The sequence below is a fragment of the Phoca vitulina genome, unplaced genomic scaffold, assembly GCF_004348235.1.
Source record: "Phoca vitulina isolate PV1807 unplaced genomic scaffold, GSC_HSeal_1.0 scaffold7, whole genome shotgun sequence".
Taxonomy (NCBI): Eukaryota; Metazoa; Chordata; class Mammalia; order Carnivora; family Phocidae; genus Phoca; species Phoca vitulina.
Genome location: NW_022589710.1, coordinates 36,894,613 through 36,913,380, shown reverse-complemented (window position 1 = coordinate 36,913,380; position 18,768 = coordinate 36,894,613). Strand labels below are relative to the sequence as shown.

Genomic DNA, 18,768 nt, shown 5'->3' with positions numbered 1-18,768 from the left:
TGTAGCGTAGTAATAGTTGTGAAGAGTCTGATGGGTGAGGGACATGCCAGGGACCTCTTAGCATTTTTCTTAATGTAACTTACCTTTCAAAAAACATTTTGAATTTAAAAAACCAGATAGTGTTAAAGAACAAATAATGAGAAGTAAATCTCCTGCCCACCCTAGCCCCCAGTCCCTGTCACCAGCAGTGACCGCTGTCGGTTTGTGCACCTCTGCCTCTTTCTCTCTCTCTCTCTCTCTCCAAACACACACACACACACACACACACAGACGTGCGAACGCACATGGTTTACATTCTGCTTTTCCTCCCTTTTATATGCATGGGAGCAATTATAATCATTGTAAATTAGTAAATTTAGTAAAATTCTTCAGGAGTGTCTTCTAGCTAAACCTAACAGATTGAGCACAAGAGCCCAGTAAAAGGAAAGGAAAGGAATTTCAAAAGGGATAAACCCACAAAGGTAAAGAGCATAGGAGAAGATATGAACACAGACAGGAGATAACAAAATTTCAAAAGCCAGGAAAGGAGAGAGATAAGAAGTAACGGACCTAACAGATTAGAGAGACCTGCCCTCCAGCCCAGGGCAGGAGGCAACAGAAAGCAGGGTGATGTGCTCTGTGGAAGGACCAGGACCTACTGGAGGCACAGGACACCTCGAGAAGCCGCACGAGGTGGAAACAAGTTAATTGGCTGCAAATGTATGTAAGAATCAATTAGACCCCCAGGTACCTAGCAGAAGATGGGGCGTTCCAGGGGTTTAATCAAGAGGGTCTGAACTCCAGGATATCCAGCACAGCTGAGAGCAGGAGGGAGGCATCACACTGAGCAGGGGATTGCGTGAGAATCTATAATCTGAACACAAACACCCCCCACCCCGTTTCCTCCTAGTATTTCACAAAGTTGGCTGCCAACTTCCTACCCCAACCAGGAATCTGGAAGATCCTCCTCAATGGAAGCTGATGAACCCAAGGGAAAAACCCCAATGGGGTGAAAGGCTGAATCCTGGCACACGTAGCTCTCCATCAGCTTTTTAGCACTTGGCTCCTAAATACGAACACCAGACATTTCAGCAGTCTCTAATACGAAAGAGAGAGACCAGAACAGACACACAAAAATAAGTTGGAGAAATAACATAGGGAGCAGAAGGAAACTTTTTAGATAAAATACTATATGAGATAAAAATACTTCAAGAATAAAATATGCCTGAAACAAGAACAGGAGAGTATATAAAAAAGTATTTCTTTTATAAATGAGAATAAAATAAGCTCTGGAAAATTTTAAATAGAATTGCAGAAATAAAAACTCAACAGAAGGATTAGAAAATAAAAGGTAAGGGAATCTCTCAGAAAGTACAATAAGAAAGGGGGTGGGAGGATGGGTTAGCCTGGTGATGGGTATTAAAGAGGGCACGTTCTGCATGGAGCACTGGGTGTTATACACAAACAATGAATCATGGAACACTACATCAAAAACTAATGATGTAACGTATGGTGATTAACATAACAATAAAAATTTTAAAAAAAGAAAGATTAAGAGTCTTGATAGGCAAAATAATCTGAAAAATTAGAAGACCAACCCTACTTATAGGAGGTTATAAAAACAGCAAACACAGAAAACAGAGGGAAAGAAATTATCAAAGAAATAATATAATGAAGATTCTTGGAACTAAAGGATATGCAATTCCAGATTGAATATACCTGCTGAGTGCCAAAAGAAATTTAAAAAAAAATCCGTATCATGGTTCATCAGCATGAAGTTTCTAAACAGCAAGAATAAAGAGTCCAAAAAATTTCTAGGGAGGGTGATATGGTGGGACAGAGAAAAAGAGAAACAAAACATAAGCGTCTGCCTTCGGCCCAGGTCATGATCCCACAGTCCTGGGATCGAGCCCCGCATTGGGTTCCCTGCTCAATGGGGAGCCTGCTTCTCCCTCTCCCTCTGCCTGTCGCTCCCCCTGCTTGTGCACGCTCTCTCTCCCCGTCAAATAAATAAAATCTTAAACACACACACACACACACACACACAATGGATTGGGAATACAATGGCATTGGGAGGCAGTGGTTACCATAACAGGTTTTGGCCACTTAAATTCCTTGCATTTCAGGGTGCCTGGGTGGCTTAGTTGGTTAAGCAACTGCCTTCGGTTCAGGTCATGATCCTGAAGTCCCGGGATCGAGTCCCGCATCAGGCTCCCTGCTCAGCGGGGAGTCTGCTTCTCCCTCTGACCCTCCCCTTCTCATACTCTCTCTGTCTCTCTCTCTCAAATAAATAAATAAAATCTTTAAAAAAAAATTCCTTGCATTTCAGCTTAACATCAAATTCAATATCCCACCATTTGACATCCAAGGAAACTATGGCATGGAGAAGAGAAATAACTTGTCCAAAGCTACTAAAAGTGACAAAACTGGGATTGAAACCCAGGTAGTCAGAGTTCCGTGTCTAGTAAGTGCCTAACAAACCAATCCTCCTGCAAATACTAGCTACGCACTCTGGACAAAATACACAGAAACAACTTTTCCCGAGGTCTTAGTAGACTGAAAAGAGGCAGGCAGGTTCTGGTGGGGTTTAATGGTTGGAGCAGACAACAGCAGGCAGGCAGGCTCCTCCCTCCCCCACCCTATTTTTTTTATTCCCAGCTAGCCCTGAGGATGGCCGCAGTCGGCCAGTGGTGGAAGTCAGTGGAGGGCAGCCGAAATGAATAGAGAGCCCACCATTTTTCTGGTAAGAAGAACCAGGCTGACAGAAACGGAGGAGGAATACCAGAAAGAGGAGAGCCAGAGAAGGCAAACTCCAAATTCCGTGTTTAAACGTCACTGACGTTTCTACCTGACTCCGGAGCACACATGCACTAGGCAAACTGAAAGCAGCCTGTGACCCAAGAACTGATCAAATTGCTGAACTGATGCCCAGAGCACGTACGACAATCCCCACTTTGGGTCTAACCGAGTTGCTGCTAAAACAAAGCCATCAACACTCTTTAGAGCAATCTAACAGAATCCAATCTCTACAATATAACACCACCATGTCTAGGATACAATCCAAAAATTACTTGACATATGCAGAATCAGGAAAATGTGACATGCCAACTCCAAGATACCCACATGTTGAAATTACCACACAAGAATTTTAAAGCACATTTTATAACTATATATTTACCTCAGGAAGATGGGAAAAAAAATACACTTGTAATGAATAAAAAGATGGGAATTCTTAACTGAGACAGAGAAAGTATAATAAAGATCCAAACCCAGGCAGGTTAGCTCAAAAGCCTATACTCTAGATCTCTAAACTATAGCTACCTTACCAGTGAGTATTACATGCCAGGTCTTCAGTAAATGTTGGTTGTTATTATTGTTAGCCTTTTCCACAATGACACTGGAAGCCAAAAGATAATGGAGGAATGCTAAAAAATTCCGAAGGAATACAGTTTATACAGTTTCCAATTTAGAAATCTCTAACCAAATAAAATCTCAGTCAAGCATGAGACTAGAATAACTATTATGCACAATCTTAAAAATTCACCTCCTAAGTGCTCTCTTTTGGGATCTACTGGAGTATGTGCTTCATTAAAACATGTAAGTAAGCCAAGAAAAAGGAGGGCAGAGGCTTCAACAAAGGAGAGAAGTGAAGTGAATTTCAGGCTGAAAGGAAGCTTCTGGATGCCTGCTGTGCAGCAAGCTGAGAGCAATCTGTCCAGACAGAAGCAGGAGGGCAGAGGGCTCCAGGAAGGAGAACTCAAGATACACACACACACACACACACACACACACACACACACGAGAACTGATACATTACCTAAAGTGTTTGACTGTACTGAGAGTGATTTTATAGCTCTGGCAGAAAATTTGGGAATAAATTCATGACATATACATTTTAAAAAAGAGGTGATGATTAATTCCAGGGAAATAAAAATTATATAGGAAAGTAAATATGATCATAGTTTACCATCTGATTTACCTGTAAATTATATTTTCACAGTAATAGGTACTACTTTGGTAAGAATAAAAATGTAAAAAACAAAATAATAAAGCTTGGATATCATTCCGTAATAGTACAAAGGTATCTACTATACCTTTCCTTTTTTTTAAATCACGAGATACTTGAAGCATCTAGGAAAGTATAGCAAATAATACATAGAACGTACATGTATGTAACACCTAGCTTTAACTGAGTCATATGCACTTCGGGTCTTTCTTTTATTTTAAAGAAATGAACCATTACTGATACAGCTGAAGTCTCCTGTGGAGATGGATAGACATCTCCTGATTTCATTTTCTCTGCTCTCCCCGAGAAGTTACCACCATCCTGAATTTGGTGCTTATTCTTCCCATGCATGTTTTTATATCGCCACATGTGATTCTTTCTATAAACAATACAGAATTATTGTACGTGTTTTCAAATTTTAAGTAAATGTGCTAATCTGCATGTTTTAACAGCCTTTATTTTAACTCAGTGTTGTTTTTGAGATTTATCCATCTTGACACATACAGCTCTGGTTCGTTCATTTTAACTGCTATCTTATACCGCAATGTGACTATACCACGACTTGCTTCTCCATCTTGTGCTTATGAACATTTAACCTGTTTCTGGGTTTTTGCCATTACAAACAAGTCATATGTTTGTCTCTTCCGTGCAGGTGTGTGAGCTTCTGTAGGTGTGGGGTTATTGGGTCATTAGCAAAGGCATCTTTAAGGTATTACCAAGTTGCTCTCCAAACTGGTTAAATTACATTTAGATGCCAACAAGTACTGTTTGAGCAAGGTTTTGATCCTGGCCAATCTACACAATAATACAACACTGAAGAAAGTTTGGAAAAAAAAGAAATCTTTTGAAGTATTTTTGAAATGCACAACGCTACAACCCCAATCCATCTCTTGTAATTTTTATATTCCCTTCCACTCCTTTTTCATTTTCCTTATTTTCAGAATCTTAACCACCTGCTTTCTAAGAGGCCAGGACAAATCCCGGCAGCTCTCACCTTGCTATCCATTCGGCAGTGCCCTCAAAGAGGTCTGGGGTGATGATGTTGGTCAGAGAGGCTACGGAGGCGGCACAGTATGCGCTTCTGGAAGGACAGAAACAGAGGCGGGTAGCGTTAAACTCTAAGGAAGGGCTAAAATAAGGTTCACTGAACTCAGGCACACTGCTCTCTGCCTGCTAAGCTGTAATCCCCTCTTGGCACTCGGTCAGTCCTCCTGGGTCTCCGACTGAGAGGTTTGACATTCTATTTGGATAGAGTTGCTCACAGCGTGACTTCAGTGAAAGGACATGACATTCTAGTCTCCCTACCTCCACATGGTCAAATCTACATCAGAGGAAATAACAGCCATATCAGTTCATGTCCAAAGTGAACTTAGCTCTTCTTTCAAAGACCTATCATGGTTCCCAAACTTCTGCAGTGTCATTCGGCTACTTCTGATACGCTCATTCATTCGACGTCAGTAATGTTTTAGATCCAGGATTTCTGTTTATACATGGACACATTAAAGGTTAACTACATATTTTTTTCTGCAACAGACACTCCAAAGCAGGGCACTAGACCCTAATGGCTGCTTAGTCCAGAACAGAGGAACAGGAATCGATGAGTCCACTTAGACACTTTCCTTAGGCCTTTAGAGAGAGAAAAGAGCTTTGATTTCCAGCACCCCACCAGTACATGTACACACACACACACACACACACACACACACACTTTTAAATGAAAAAGAAAGAGAACTTTTTTTTTTTTAATGTTATCCTACTTGATTTGGAATAATTCTTGCCATTCCATCCTGCCAGCCCTAATTCTTCTCAGGACACATTTTATTTCAGCTTCTCCCTCTATTACAGAATATATCTACAAACTGTGTTTTCTTTCCTTCTACACCCTTTTCAAATATCCAGCATCTCAGCTCCACTTTACGATGAAGACAAAAACTGTTTGTTCTAATTCTGCTTACAGATCCTTTTTCTAAGGGCTCCTAAGGAATATAAAAGGGAGGAAAGAGGAGGGCCTAGGTTCCATGTCGTTCAATATGGACATAATTATGAAGCCAAACTTAGGAGGTATTCCAAAGAAATCTCTGCGGAAGCTGCGAGCGTTGTTTTGCTACAGCAGCCTTTTTATCAGCCTGCTCGCGCTGGCCGTGGCACGGCAGACGCCACGTTACTCCAGCAGGCATCAGAAGCATGCGAGGGTCCTGCGTGCCAAACAGTTTCACTGACCATAAGCTAACCTCAGAGGTCTGATCTCATTTCTTTCAGATTTTGAGCCTCTCAGAGGGGTTCCCCAGTATTTGCTCTTGAACCTTAATGTAACTTCTGAGGTAGAGAGGTGGTCAACCACGTAGTTTGCCTCTCACAAATGGAAGAACTGAGAGCTGAGGCCAGAAGCCACTAGTCCTAGATCTCACAGCGGGGGAACAAAACACATCTTTTTCGTGCAGTTTCTTCCTCTCTCCTTCTATCTGCTCATCACATCTCTCAGATTTGTTCACTACTCTCCATCCTCTCTGCTGTCCCCCAAATCCAAGTCACCATTACCTGGATCAAGCTCCTGCCTGGTCTTCCTCCCTCCGGCCCTGAAGTCAGAGGACTTTGACTAAAACACCACAATCTATTCACTGCAACTAGGAGAAGTTCTAATAAAATACAGATCAAATCACGTCATTCCCCACTTAAAACTGGTCCGTGGCTTCCCACTGCTCTTAAACTCCCACTTCTTAAGATTTCAGGATCCCTCAGTCTGGTCCCAGCCTGTTCTTCCAGCTTCACTTCTACTGCCCATGAGGCCCTCTATACTTCAGCAACACGAAACTGCTTTCTTGAACACACTCTATGCCCTGTCACCTCAACTTCTGCAAATGCTGGGTCTCTGTCTCCCCCCTACCCTCACAGAATGCTCCAGATTCTATAACCTAGATTAGGAGGTCAGTAATAAATAACCTCCTTTCTTGAGAACTGAGAAAGGATGGCACTTGCTAGGAGTTCACTGCGGTCTGATCACCTGTGCCATAAACCCCTGAATAAGCTCATCCCAGAAACTATCAGGAATCGTGACAGACAGGAAAGATCAAGAGGCCACTCTGTCTAACCCAGAATGAGACCTGCTAGCCTCCAGATGCCCAAATGCACCCCACACACACACCCCGCCTGTCACTGCTGCTTCTCTCCTGGTCAAACCCACTCAATAAGCACTCTGGACTCCTGGCTGACACTTTCTGGCAAAGGACAATTAAATACCAAGCAAGAAATGATGGAACTAAGATACTAGAAACCAGGCAAAGCAAGGAGGCGTTGTGACCCTATGCAAATGAGAAGCATGGCTGAAAGGGAGCACATTACCAGAGGAGCTTACAGGTGAGGTACAGGTGAGTACAGGTGAGATATGGCTGCAGGGCTCTTGGGTGGAACGGATCGATTTTACTGGAGAAGTTTACTACCATTTGTCTAGCAGATATAAATAAGAACACAGAAAAAACTCATGCTGGAATAAGCTAGAGAATATTCACATCTGAAAAAGGTATGTGATACAATGCCAAAGGAACCTGCCTTTGCCTCAGTGTCAGAAGTTTTAAAAAGCTAAATTTTGAGATTGTGCATATTCAGTTGGACTATCTGTAGAAGAGAAATGAAAATCTAGTGTCTGTGAGGGGGAAAAAAACGTTTAACTTTTTCCTTAAGAAGATCAACACAATACTGCTTTTCTTCATTAGTTATATTGGCTTTGTTGGCATTTACAGGGTTAAACACAAAACAACAGGCCCCAAATGGAGTCACTTATGCTAAGCCCCACCTCACCAAACTGCAACTTAGTAATAGTTTCAGCTCTCCAGAAATGAAGTCTTAAACCAGTTAATCAGGAAGCACCTGATCAGCACTGGATAGGTCATCTGCCTGATAGAACCCTGCTGTCCCCTAAAGGAAAGTAACCTCGCAATAACTACCCACTTGTTTGCCTAGTATAACTTCCTTGTTCCTGGTCCCTTCTGCCTATAAAAGTCTCTCATTTTGTGTAGCTCCTTGGAGCACCTTTCTATCTCCTGGGTTAGAGGCTGCCAGTTTGACTAGATTTTTGCTCAAACTCTTATATTTTTTTAAATATGCCTCATTTTATGTTTTAACACCAGATACTGGGATAGTATGATATAATAAAAATATATATTCGGCCTTCTCCCAGATTCCTGGTACAGTGCTCCTAAAACCCTTGGAATTTCCTGCTTGACAGGGGTGACAGGAGAGTCTCTAGTTATTCAGAACAAGCCCTGGTGAAGCACACCTGCGTTATGCTAATGAGGTGACTCCTGGAGGGTGGGCTGCTTGCCAAAGGAACTAGAGGGTTGGAACTCTCAGCCCCACTCCCCTGAGGAGAGGGGCTGCAGATCAAGTTAATCAGCAATGGCCAACGATTTCATCAATCATGCCTACACAAGATAACTTCCATAAAAACCCTAAATGATGGGATTTGAGGAGCTTCCGGGCTGGTGAATGCATCCATGTGACTGCCTGGAGGGCGTCATACCCCAGCTTCACGGGGACAGAAGTTCCTGCCCTCTAGACCTTTCCAGACCTCGCCCTATATACCTCTTCATCTGGCTGTCCATTTATATCCTTTATAATATCCTTTGTAATCAACCAGTAAGTAAAGTGTTTCCCTGAGTTCTGTGAGCCCTCCTAGCAAATTGTTGAACCTGAAGAGGGGTCATGGGAACCTCTGATTTGTAGCCAAGTCAGACAGAAGTGTGGGTAACATGGGGAAGCATCTGAAGTGGGGGTGATCTTGTGAGACTGAGCCTTTAACCTGTGAAATCTGAGTAAATCTGGTTAGTTGGTGTCAGAATTGTTTAACATGAGGAAAAAAAACACATGTTTGGGGTTGGAAGTGTTGTTAAGAAACCAGTTTTCCAGTGGACAACAGGTTTTTGGTTTGAATAGACACGTTACATGGTTTTTTTCTCCCCCTTTACTTTCAAACCAATGGTTAAGCCAGAAAATTAATCAACTTATGTGGAAGCTAAACACATTTACAAACAAGGTAATAAGATGGCTTTGCTATAGAAAGCTCGAGAAAACATATTTCTCTGACTAAATAATAACAATTTATCATAGAATTTCAATGATCCACCACCTTTGAGAAATGGCTTAGTCAGTGAATTCCCCATATGCTTCAGTAATCTCCTGCCAGATGAGTGAGCTACTTGCTAGGTACATTAGATCATTCTAGAGTGAAATAATAATTTTGAGCCAACCAGTTCTAATCAGTTATTGAAATTCTATTTCCCTGCACTCTACTGGCCCCCAAGGGTTTTTGTACCTCCCAAAGCGACTCTCATACAGGTGATGGACATTCTCATGATTTCATCAAATTCATTCAGAAAATATTTACTAGGTCCCTACTGGGCTTCCTTCTCCCTTCCTATCCCAGAGAGATGAAAGATTATGTTACACTATACAGTTATTTTATGTTATGGTATGTCATTTTCTACCAACCAGGTAAGTTTTTGATTCTTAAAAGCATTTGATTTTGTTCCTGTCTTACTTATATTTTGACATTTACAAAGAAGAAGTCAAGGGACAGTGACACCTGAGGACGTCTGCCTCATGTTTGCCATGATTATGAACTGTGTCCCTGACACGTCATTCTACGTGTCCTTCTGTGAGACAAAGCAGCAGGTTTTCCATGTTGTTCCTTGGGTTTGGCATCTCCAATGGCAGATAAGCTCTAGAATCTACTGATGGGGCAGCCTGAGAAAAACCCTACTCACCTCACATCCACCTCACCTCCAACATGCATGAGGAAAGAGCCATCGGGTTGCTTCAGCGAGTACAAATACTGAAGAAGCTTCTCTCTGAGAAACAAACAGGTGGGAGGCAGAAGACAGCAACGGTCAGGGCAGTGTCAGCAGGGGGGGCCCCTGGCTGTCTGGTACTGCTGCTTTGGCTGTACCTGTTAATGACGTCATAGGCCTCCTCGGTACCAATGATGCAGAGCGCACTGACTGCCGCATACGTGGGTGCAAGATGCGGGTACTGGCCAGGGCCCCCTCCAAAGCCACCTTCTGGACTTTGACACAGCTCCAGGAACTGACACACGCTAGGTACACAGCCAAAGGGAAAACCAAAGTCAGAGAGCATTCACTTCCAAACATCAAATTCCACCAGAGTCCATGACTTGCCCTCAAAAGAGAAAAAAAAAAAAAACCTCTCCTCCCAACTACTGAACATATGTTGAATATAACCTCTGAGAAGGGCATCTCTACCCTGCTATTTCGAATGCCCTTCTTTCTGAGTTTTGCATTTAAGGACCTGCCTAGCTGTGAAGCAAGGAGAAGCCCGGGCAGAGACCAACAGCTTTTCATAGAATTGGGAGTAAGCCTCATGCCTCTTGACAGAATCTTTCCCATACTTTCCCCTCAGTTCGCCATGCTGGATCTGTGGACCCAGCCCCTTCTCCTTGCCTCTGAGGTCCCTAAATTGAGTTTTGTCTCAATTTTGATGGTGTCCAACCTCTGTCCACGCTAACCACTCTGGACTGGAGCCACCACCTAGGCCTACCCAGGATATTTAAAGAGATGTCTTCTTACTCCTGTTGTCACCTAAGCCCCGGGGGTTTCTGACTTTTATTCCTACCACCACCAAGAAAGAAGCTTCTACAATTGCAGTACTGGGTATTTATCCCAAAGATACAAATGTAGTGATCCGAAGGGGCACGTGCACCCCAATGTTTATAGCAGCAATGTCCACAATAGCCAAACTATGGAAAGAGCCTGGCTGTCCGTCAACAGATGAATGGATAAAGAAGATGTGGTATATATATATATATATATACACACACACACACACACACACACACACACACACACACACACACACCATGGAATATTACACAGCCATCAAAAAAATGAAATCTTGCCATTTTGCAGTGATGTGGACAGAACTAGAGGGTATTATGCTAAGTGAAATAAGTCAATCAGAGAAAGACAATCATTATATGATCTCACTGATATGTGGAATTTGAGAAACAAGGCAGAGGATCATAGGGGAAGGGAGGGAAAAATGAAACAAGATGAAACCAGAGAAGGAGACAAACCATAAGAGACTCTTAATCTCAGGAAACAAACTGAGGTTGCTGGAATGGAGGAGGGTGGGAGGGATGGGGTGGCTGGGTAATGGACATTGGGGAGGATATGTGCTATGGTGAGCACTGTGAATTGTGTTAAGACTGATGAATCACAGAGCTGTACCCCTGAAACAAATAATACATTATATGTTAATTTAAAAAAAAAAAGCTTCTAATGGAGTCTGCCTCCATGGCTAGGAGAACAAAAGAGAAGTGTACTTCTATCACGCTCACCTCAGTTGTGGCAAACCTCAGCACTGCTAACTCATATCACAAAAATGCATCCCAGCCTGTAGGCTTTTGGAGAATCTCCAGGTCCACCACTGAGGGAAACCTCCAAGCATGGCATCAGGTTGCCCAGAAGTTACATTCTTGTCTGAGGTCAAACCAAGGGAGCCCCTATTTATCCAAGGTCCTCTGAAGTTCACCAGTAAGGGGTGCCCCAGGAAAGTCCTGGTTATTGAGCTCTTTCCCCACAACTCAGCCGGGATCACAGGCTTCCAATTCGGACAAGCCTCCGTTTAAGAGAACAAGCTGCAAATCTCTGCCCTGGTGCTCAGGCAGCCTTCTTCCCCTGGACTCTTTGATCTCATTCTTTCTTATCTACTGCTGACAGAGAAACCACATAGACTCTAGCTCATCTCCTCTAGGGCACAAGCTTATTATTGCTTTTCCACATAATATCTGATGGCTTTTGATTTCAGACCTTCCATTATCTCGCAGGGATAGCAATAGAAAACACTGCTGACTCGCTACTGGAGCTCTGAAGTCTTCACAGGTTAAAAAAAAAAAAAATACACACTCCCTTCAATCTGCACCTCTGATTTTACTGCAGGAAACACGAGGATTGAAGTGGAAGTTGATCAGCAGAGAAGGAAGACAGTACTGTGTCATATTTGTAATAGCAATTAATTTTCACTGAGAAAATGAGTTTGTTCCTAACATATTTTCCAAACCTTCATCAATTCATAGCCTATGTCCTGGAAACAAATAGCTAATAAATTCATGTCCTGACAAAGGCTGGCCACACTGGCATTTTTCTGTATCACAAAAACAAAAGGTTTTAGTTGATATTAAACTTAACAGCACATTAAAAAAAAAAAAAAAAGAAAAGAAAAAGAGTCACCTAGCTATCCATTCTCTTTCCCAACTCCCAAGATAGAATCGTGCCAAATACAACACCCCTGACCCTGTAGCCTCATGTCTGGAGAGCCAGGATCTGAATGTACTGGACACCTTTAAATCATCCCTCCATGCCAACCTCCCTCAGCTGACATGCAGCATCTGACTGGCCATGGGGCTATGCTGGGGAGCAGGCGGGGCTTTTCTGGACTCTCAGACGCTTCCATTTTATAGAACATTCTGCTCCACAGGCTTTCCAACGCCCACCTTAAGGAACTGGCAAACTGATCATGAAGCTACCAGCCGTCATTAGCAGAGTTCTTAGCAATTCTGAAAACCAAAATGTGAATGAGACTTCTATCTATAGAAAGGGGGGAGGAAAAACTTATCTTAAAGACCAGAAATTTACCAATTAGTTAAAAAAAAAAAAATCACAAGCAGGAAACATGGTGCAAATACCAAGAGTGGCAGACTGTGTGAAGAACAAGTTTTCATGCATCATTCATTTAGTCATATGACTAAAAGGGCGAGGAGACCTGTTTGCTTTCAGGTCAGCAAGGCGTTTCATTCTAGCTAACGTGACAAATGCCAACAAAGTGGGGAACTATCTTTAAGATTAGGGATTTTCAAACCCAAAATGTGTGTATCACAATCACTGGAGAGTGAGTAGAGACAACAGAGATGCAAGAAACAAGCCTGGGCCTCCATATTTTTACCAAATTCCCAGATGATGTGAATACACACGAAGTTTGAGAATCACAAGTCTTAGCTGAGCAATTAGAATCACTTGGGGGATGTTTTTTTAAAAACCCAACACCCAGGCCACATCTAATACCAATGAAATCAGAATCACTGAGGGTGGGACCCAAGTGGCCATATTTTTTAAAATTCCCATGTGGCTCCAATATACAGCCAAGTATCGGTGCCTCTCAAACGTGAGTGCACATGGAAATCACCTCAGAATCTTGTTAAAATGGAACTCTGACTCAGAAGAGCTAGATGGGCTTGAGTCTGCCCTTTCAGCAAACTCCAGGTGATGGCAATGCCACTGGTCTGGGGAACCAAATTTTGGGTAGCAATGCGAAAGATCTGTGCTGTCCGATAGGTAGTGACTAGCCACATGAGGCTATTTAAATTTTAAACTAAATTAATTAATGTAAAGTTTAGCTCCTCATCACAGAAGCCACACTGCAATTGTTCAATAGCTACATTGTCCCAGTGGCTCTCACAAAATAGAGAACATTTCCATTATTGTGGAAAGTTCTATCGAACATCAACACTCTCTCATTCAACTATTAAAAACTATGTGAGACCTGTAAGGAGATCAAGTTCAAAGCAAGAGTATTAATGATTTACCGTCAGCCTCATAAGGGGTTTACTTGGACTTTGAGGTGATGGTTGAGGACTGACCTAAAGTGGTTGATTCTGGGCATCTCTGTCACCAACTTGGATGAAGTATTCTAAAGCATGTACAGTGAACAAACAAATAATTCCAAAGGAGCAGAGAAACACCTCCAAGGTGAGAATTAAAAGTCCAGAATAATATTAAACAAATCAGAAGCACATAAGAATAGAACAAATAAAACATGGACAAGTAACAGATAATATACTTAGGGATGGCAGGAGTAGGGGATGAGTAAAGCATATAAATATATGATGGGAAAGGACTGGGAATATAGGAGAAAAAGGACCAGAGGTTAGGGCCCGTGAGTTGTGAACGAAAATGAGAACACGTGTTAAGAGCATTATAAATGCAGTGCTGGGGGCACGTGGGTGGCTCAGTCAATGACCGCCTTCAGCTCAGGTAATGATCCCAGGGTCCTCGGATTGAGCCCTGCTTTGGGCTCCCTGCTCAGTAGAGAGCCTGCTTCTCTCTCACCCCCTGCCCCTCCACCCCGCTTGTGCTCTTTCTCTCTCACTCCTCTCTCTCTCAAATAAATCAATAAAATCTTCAAAAATAAATTAATTATTTAATACAATAAAATTAACTAAATAAATAAAATAAACACAGTGCTGGTCACAACTGTATCTGGCTCAAGCCTCCATTTTCTAACTCAAAGGAGGTTTAGGTTAGAGTTGTAAAAATGGCTAAATATTAAAAATATTAAAAGGCTTAATATTATAGGCAAGCACAGTGAGGAAGCCACCCAGAAAAATACCTTAAGCATGCAAAGAGTAACTGTACAAACTTTCTGGTAAAGAAATGAACACTGAAGCTGAACCACAGCAGCAGAATTTAGGTCAGATTTAAGAAAACCTTCAGCACCAGAATAGGTTACCACGGACAGACTGACAGCCCAGAAGAGGTTACAAAGATGACAGCTTTGGAAATAGCAACAGTCATCCTTGAGCAGGATGGCTTGGGAGAGGAGGCCAATACAAGATGGATGTGTAGACATCGGGCTTCCTCTAGGACGAAGTCTTTCGAATTTCATACCATAAAACAACTTGAGCTTAGAGCGAGGGAGAGAAAGTCCTCCCCGAGCGGAGTCCGGCAGTGACCGGGTGAGAGGCAGGGGGGCTCTGCACCAACCCCAGGAGGCCAGTGCTGCCTGGAGAGTCTGACACGTTGTTTGACTTCACCAAGTGCAGCCATCCTCTGGACGCTGCTGTTCTGGAACTATGGTCAAGGCTGAAGTTGGTCATTTTAGAGCAGGGCTTCTCCACCTTGGCACTACTGACATTTTGGACTGCGTAGCTATTCGTTGTGGGAACTGTCCTATGGAGGGTATCTGGCAGCACCCCAACTTCTACCCACTAGCCTGGCCAAAAAATGCCTAGGACACAAAGGACAAGATGAGGTATCTTCATAGAAAGGCAAGGAAACAGACAAATTATATTTAAAAACTAAAAGGAAAAATATTTAAAGAGCTACCCAGGGGATCAGCTACTAATAACCTTTTGAAAGGGAAATAGTAAAACACTGACACACGAAAATTGAAATGTAATACTTGGAAAAACTTAGTAAGCAGAGAAGTTCTAAAACAATTAAGTTAAAGACAATTTTTAGATCTTACAGAAGCTAAAAACCTAACTTTAACAGCGCAGTGCTCCCCCTAAGACTTCACTTTGTGTGTTACATTCAAGTACTTTTCAATAACAAAGCATGGGACTCTCATTGAAGGATGCTTCCTTCCGGGCTTAAATCATCAACAAATGTACTTAGTCCAGTTCCAAGATATTAATTTATTTCGGGTAAACACGTGCAAATTTGTGGATACGGTCTCTCAAGAGCAGCAAGCTAAATTCCTACCTATGAATATACTGTTCTTGAAAGGCCTGAGACCTGCAGTGAAGACCTGGCTTTGCTGGCTTCAGCAGGCACTCACAGCAGCTGAAAAAGTGATTTTGTCCACTAGAGGGAACTCGGCCTGCCATACTGTCCCCTAAACAAACAGAAGCACAACGCTGAACAAAATAGGAAAGAGAAACGTGTGCACGCACGCGTGCGTGTATGTGTGTGTGTGTGACCTGCACATGGTGGCGGAGTGGGAAAAGAAAGGGGCAGGAAAATAATAATACTCCAGACCTAAATTCTGCACCTTAACGAAGAAGTGAACAGAAATGTGACCACATTTTCTTTTCTCTGTGCAAAATAAACAAAAAGGCAATATCCTATACCAGATTGTCTTTTTAAAAAATCCCACATTTTTACAGAAGTCATTAAGATTTCTCTGTATCTTACCAAAAATAGCTTATTTCCTTATTTGTCAAAGCTACTAAGCTCACTGATAACAGATATTACCTGCACCTAGAACTAACTGCTAGGCACAAAACAAAATTCATTATTGGAAAGTCTAAGTAATTCTTTAAAAGTCTGTTAAATCAGTGCTCAGAAGAACCACAAGTAAAGATTTTAAGGCAGCTGGGAAGCAGAAATTCTCATTCACTATCACGTGGTTCTTGAAATTAGAACAAACTAGCTTTTTAGTTCCAAAGCATTCTTTTAACTACAAAACAATAAAATAAATAACATTTTAAAACATGCAAATAAAAGTCAATTATCATATGGTTTCACTTATTTGTGGAACATAAGGAATAGCATGGAGGACATTAGGAGAAGGAAGGGAAAAATGCGGGGGGGGGGGGGAGTGGAGGGAGAGATGAACCATGAGAGACTCTGGACTCTGAGAAACAAACAGGGTTTTAGAGGGGGGGGGGGGGTTGGTTAGCCCGGTGATGGGTATTAAGGAGGGCACGTACTGCATGGAGCACTGGGTGTTATACGAAAACAATGGATCGTGGATCACCACATCAAAAACCAATGATGTATTGTACGGTGACTAACATAACATAATAAAATTTAAAAAAAAAAAAAAACATGCAAATAACCCCACCATCCAGAAATAACTACTACCAGGTGGGCATATCTTCTGGTTTTCTCTATGCATGTAATTGGTCTATTTTTAATCTACAGAAGTTGAATCTTTTTAACTACCTTTTTTCACTTAAATCATGAACACCTTTCTACATAAATGTATGCATTTTTAAAGATTTTATTTATTTATTTGAGAGAGAGAGAGAGGGAGTATGAGCAGGGGGAGCGGCAGAGGGAGAGGGAGAAGCAGGCTCCCCGCTGGGCAGGGAGTCCGTATGCATTTTTATAAACAAATATGCACTTCCTGTGTATACATTTTTATTAAAGTATAATTGATACATAGTTATTTTATTAGTTTCAGGTGTACAACACAGTCATTCGGTATTTGTATATATTGCAAAATGATCACAGCAAGTCTAGTTAACATCTGTTAAGTGCAATTTTTAAATGGCTGTGCAGTATTTCACTGTATGCACCGCACCATGTTTTACTTCAGCTTCAAACACACTTTAACACACCCCTCCTGTGCAGAGTGGGCTCGGGTCCAGGTGTTCACTGTGAAAAGCCCTTTGAAGGGATCCTCGCTTCTGACGTTGCCACGGAAGCCGCCCCGACACTCCTTTCCTCAGCAAAGCCTCACCTACACCACACTGAGTCTACAACCTAGAACAAACCCCAAATCGAAGCCGACCCAAGTCTGACCCGCGGTCTTCCTCTTCAGGAACTATGTCCTCCTCGGGCACACCTGTTCTTCCCTGCCCCCGAATCCTCCATTTCTTGTTTTCTTCTCTCATGGGCGCCTCTCCCATTCCCCTGCTGTACATCCTGATTGTGTATCTGTGGGGGAGAAATTTCCCAAACACTCCACAACCCCCAACTGGTATTTCAAAAACACATGGGCCTTTGACAATTAAATTCCTGTTATTGCAGAAACTGGGTCCAATTCTACTTCCAGAGCTAGAAGCAACTAGGCTTGCAGCAGCGTCGTAATGAGGACAATGCATATTTTTCCTCTCCCTCAGAAAGCATCGTACACATCACAAGGGTTAACTGCCTAATTCTTTATTATCTTCCCCATCCACAGTCATCACAAGACACCCTGCCCAGGAAGGCAAGAATGAGAGGTTATTGTTAAGACAGAATGAATGAGACAATGTGTGGTTCTGTTCTTCTGACCTGACAGTGTGACCCAGGCAGGGGACACTGGGACCGGGGCGGGGCCCAGGCCAGCCTCCACGCATCCTCACGGGGCCAGCGCTGTGTGCTTCGGGAATACGACCCCGGCTCAGGGGCCTTCCCTCCTGGACTCCTCTCCCTCAGGAGCGCCAGGGGAGCAGATGAACTCCAGATGTTTCCAAGGGAATGTGCTCTCTCTCTCTCTCCGTGAGAACTGGGGCATCGGATCTGATCCCTGGCTGCCCTTCCCTACCCCAGGTATCCCTAAGACTGGAGTGAGGATAAGGTTCTGCTTTAAAATATAAATTGTGATGAGCCTCTAAGGATGAGGTGCCACAGTCATCCCCAGAACACCATCTGCACCAGCAGTTTGGGGAGAATCTCATTTGCTTAGATCTCTACTCATAAATCAGAAGTTTAAGAAAATTGTGGGTCAAAATATCTGCACACCAAGAATGTAACACATCTAGTACCATCAAGAGCTACACTGACCCCCAGGCATTGGTGGGGAGGGAGGTCAATGGAGGTGTTTAGGGAAGGAAAAGGCATTTTTGTTCATTGGGTTGGCACATGCTTCCCCACAGAAGCTATTCAAATTCATACTGTACTTTCTGACAAAATCATGTCTCTCAGAATTGATGATGAAGAATTTTCTCAAACACCAGAGCAAGAGCCGAAAGAAAAGGCCATAGAAGAAACCAGAATCCTTCTCTTGGGAGTTCAAAGTCTTGTTCTACCCACGAGCTCACAATAGGCTTCTAAAGTGGAGGAGTTTCAGGAAGTTACTGGGGTCAAGGGGAGGGCAAGGGTATCTTTGTAGCCCGATGTGTTTTTCATTCAAAATCAATAAAACAGAAACAAAACAAAAAGAACCCCCGACTCAAAACAGAATTTCAAAGAACAGCCCAGACTGCCTGAAGCCGGACTCACTCTGTGGCCACCATCTGGGGGACGGGTTCATCGAGTAGTTCCAAGCTGTGCAGGATCCAGTAGCAGAGCCATGGGCGGCTGGCATCCAGACACTGCGAAAGGCACAGGGGAGAGAACACACCC

The 18,768-nt window shown here is 42.8% G+C and overlaps 1 protein-coding gene across 1 annotated transcript in view; it reads right to left on the bottom strand.

Annotated features, from left to right (window-relative positions):
* The window catches only part of FNTB (farnesyltransferase, CAAX box, beta), a 61,980-nt gene that overhangs the window by 16,996 nt on the left and 26,216 nt on the right, over positions 1-18,768 (bottom strand). The window contains exons 4-7 of the mRNA XM_032405306.1: positions 18,646-18,737; positions 9,927-10,073; positions 9,745-9,828; positions 4,980-5,066 (exon numbers count right to left, since the gene is read on the bottom strand). Of these exons, the coding sequence (XP_032261197.1) occupies positions 4,980-5,066; positions 9,745-9,828; positions 9,927-10,073; positions 18,646-18,737 (410 nt within the window). The remainder of the gene's footprint in view (positions 1-4,979; positions 5,067-9,744; positions 9,829-9,926; positions 10,074-18,645; positions 18,738-18,768) is intronic.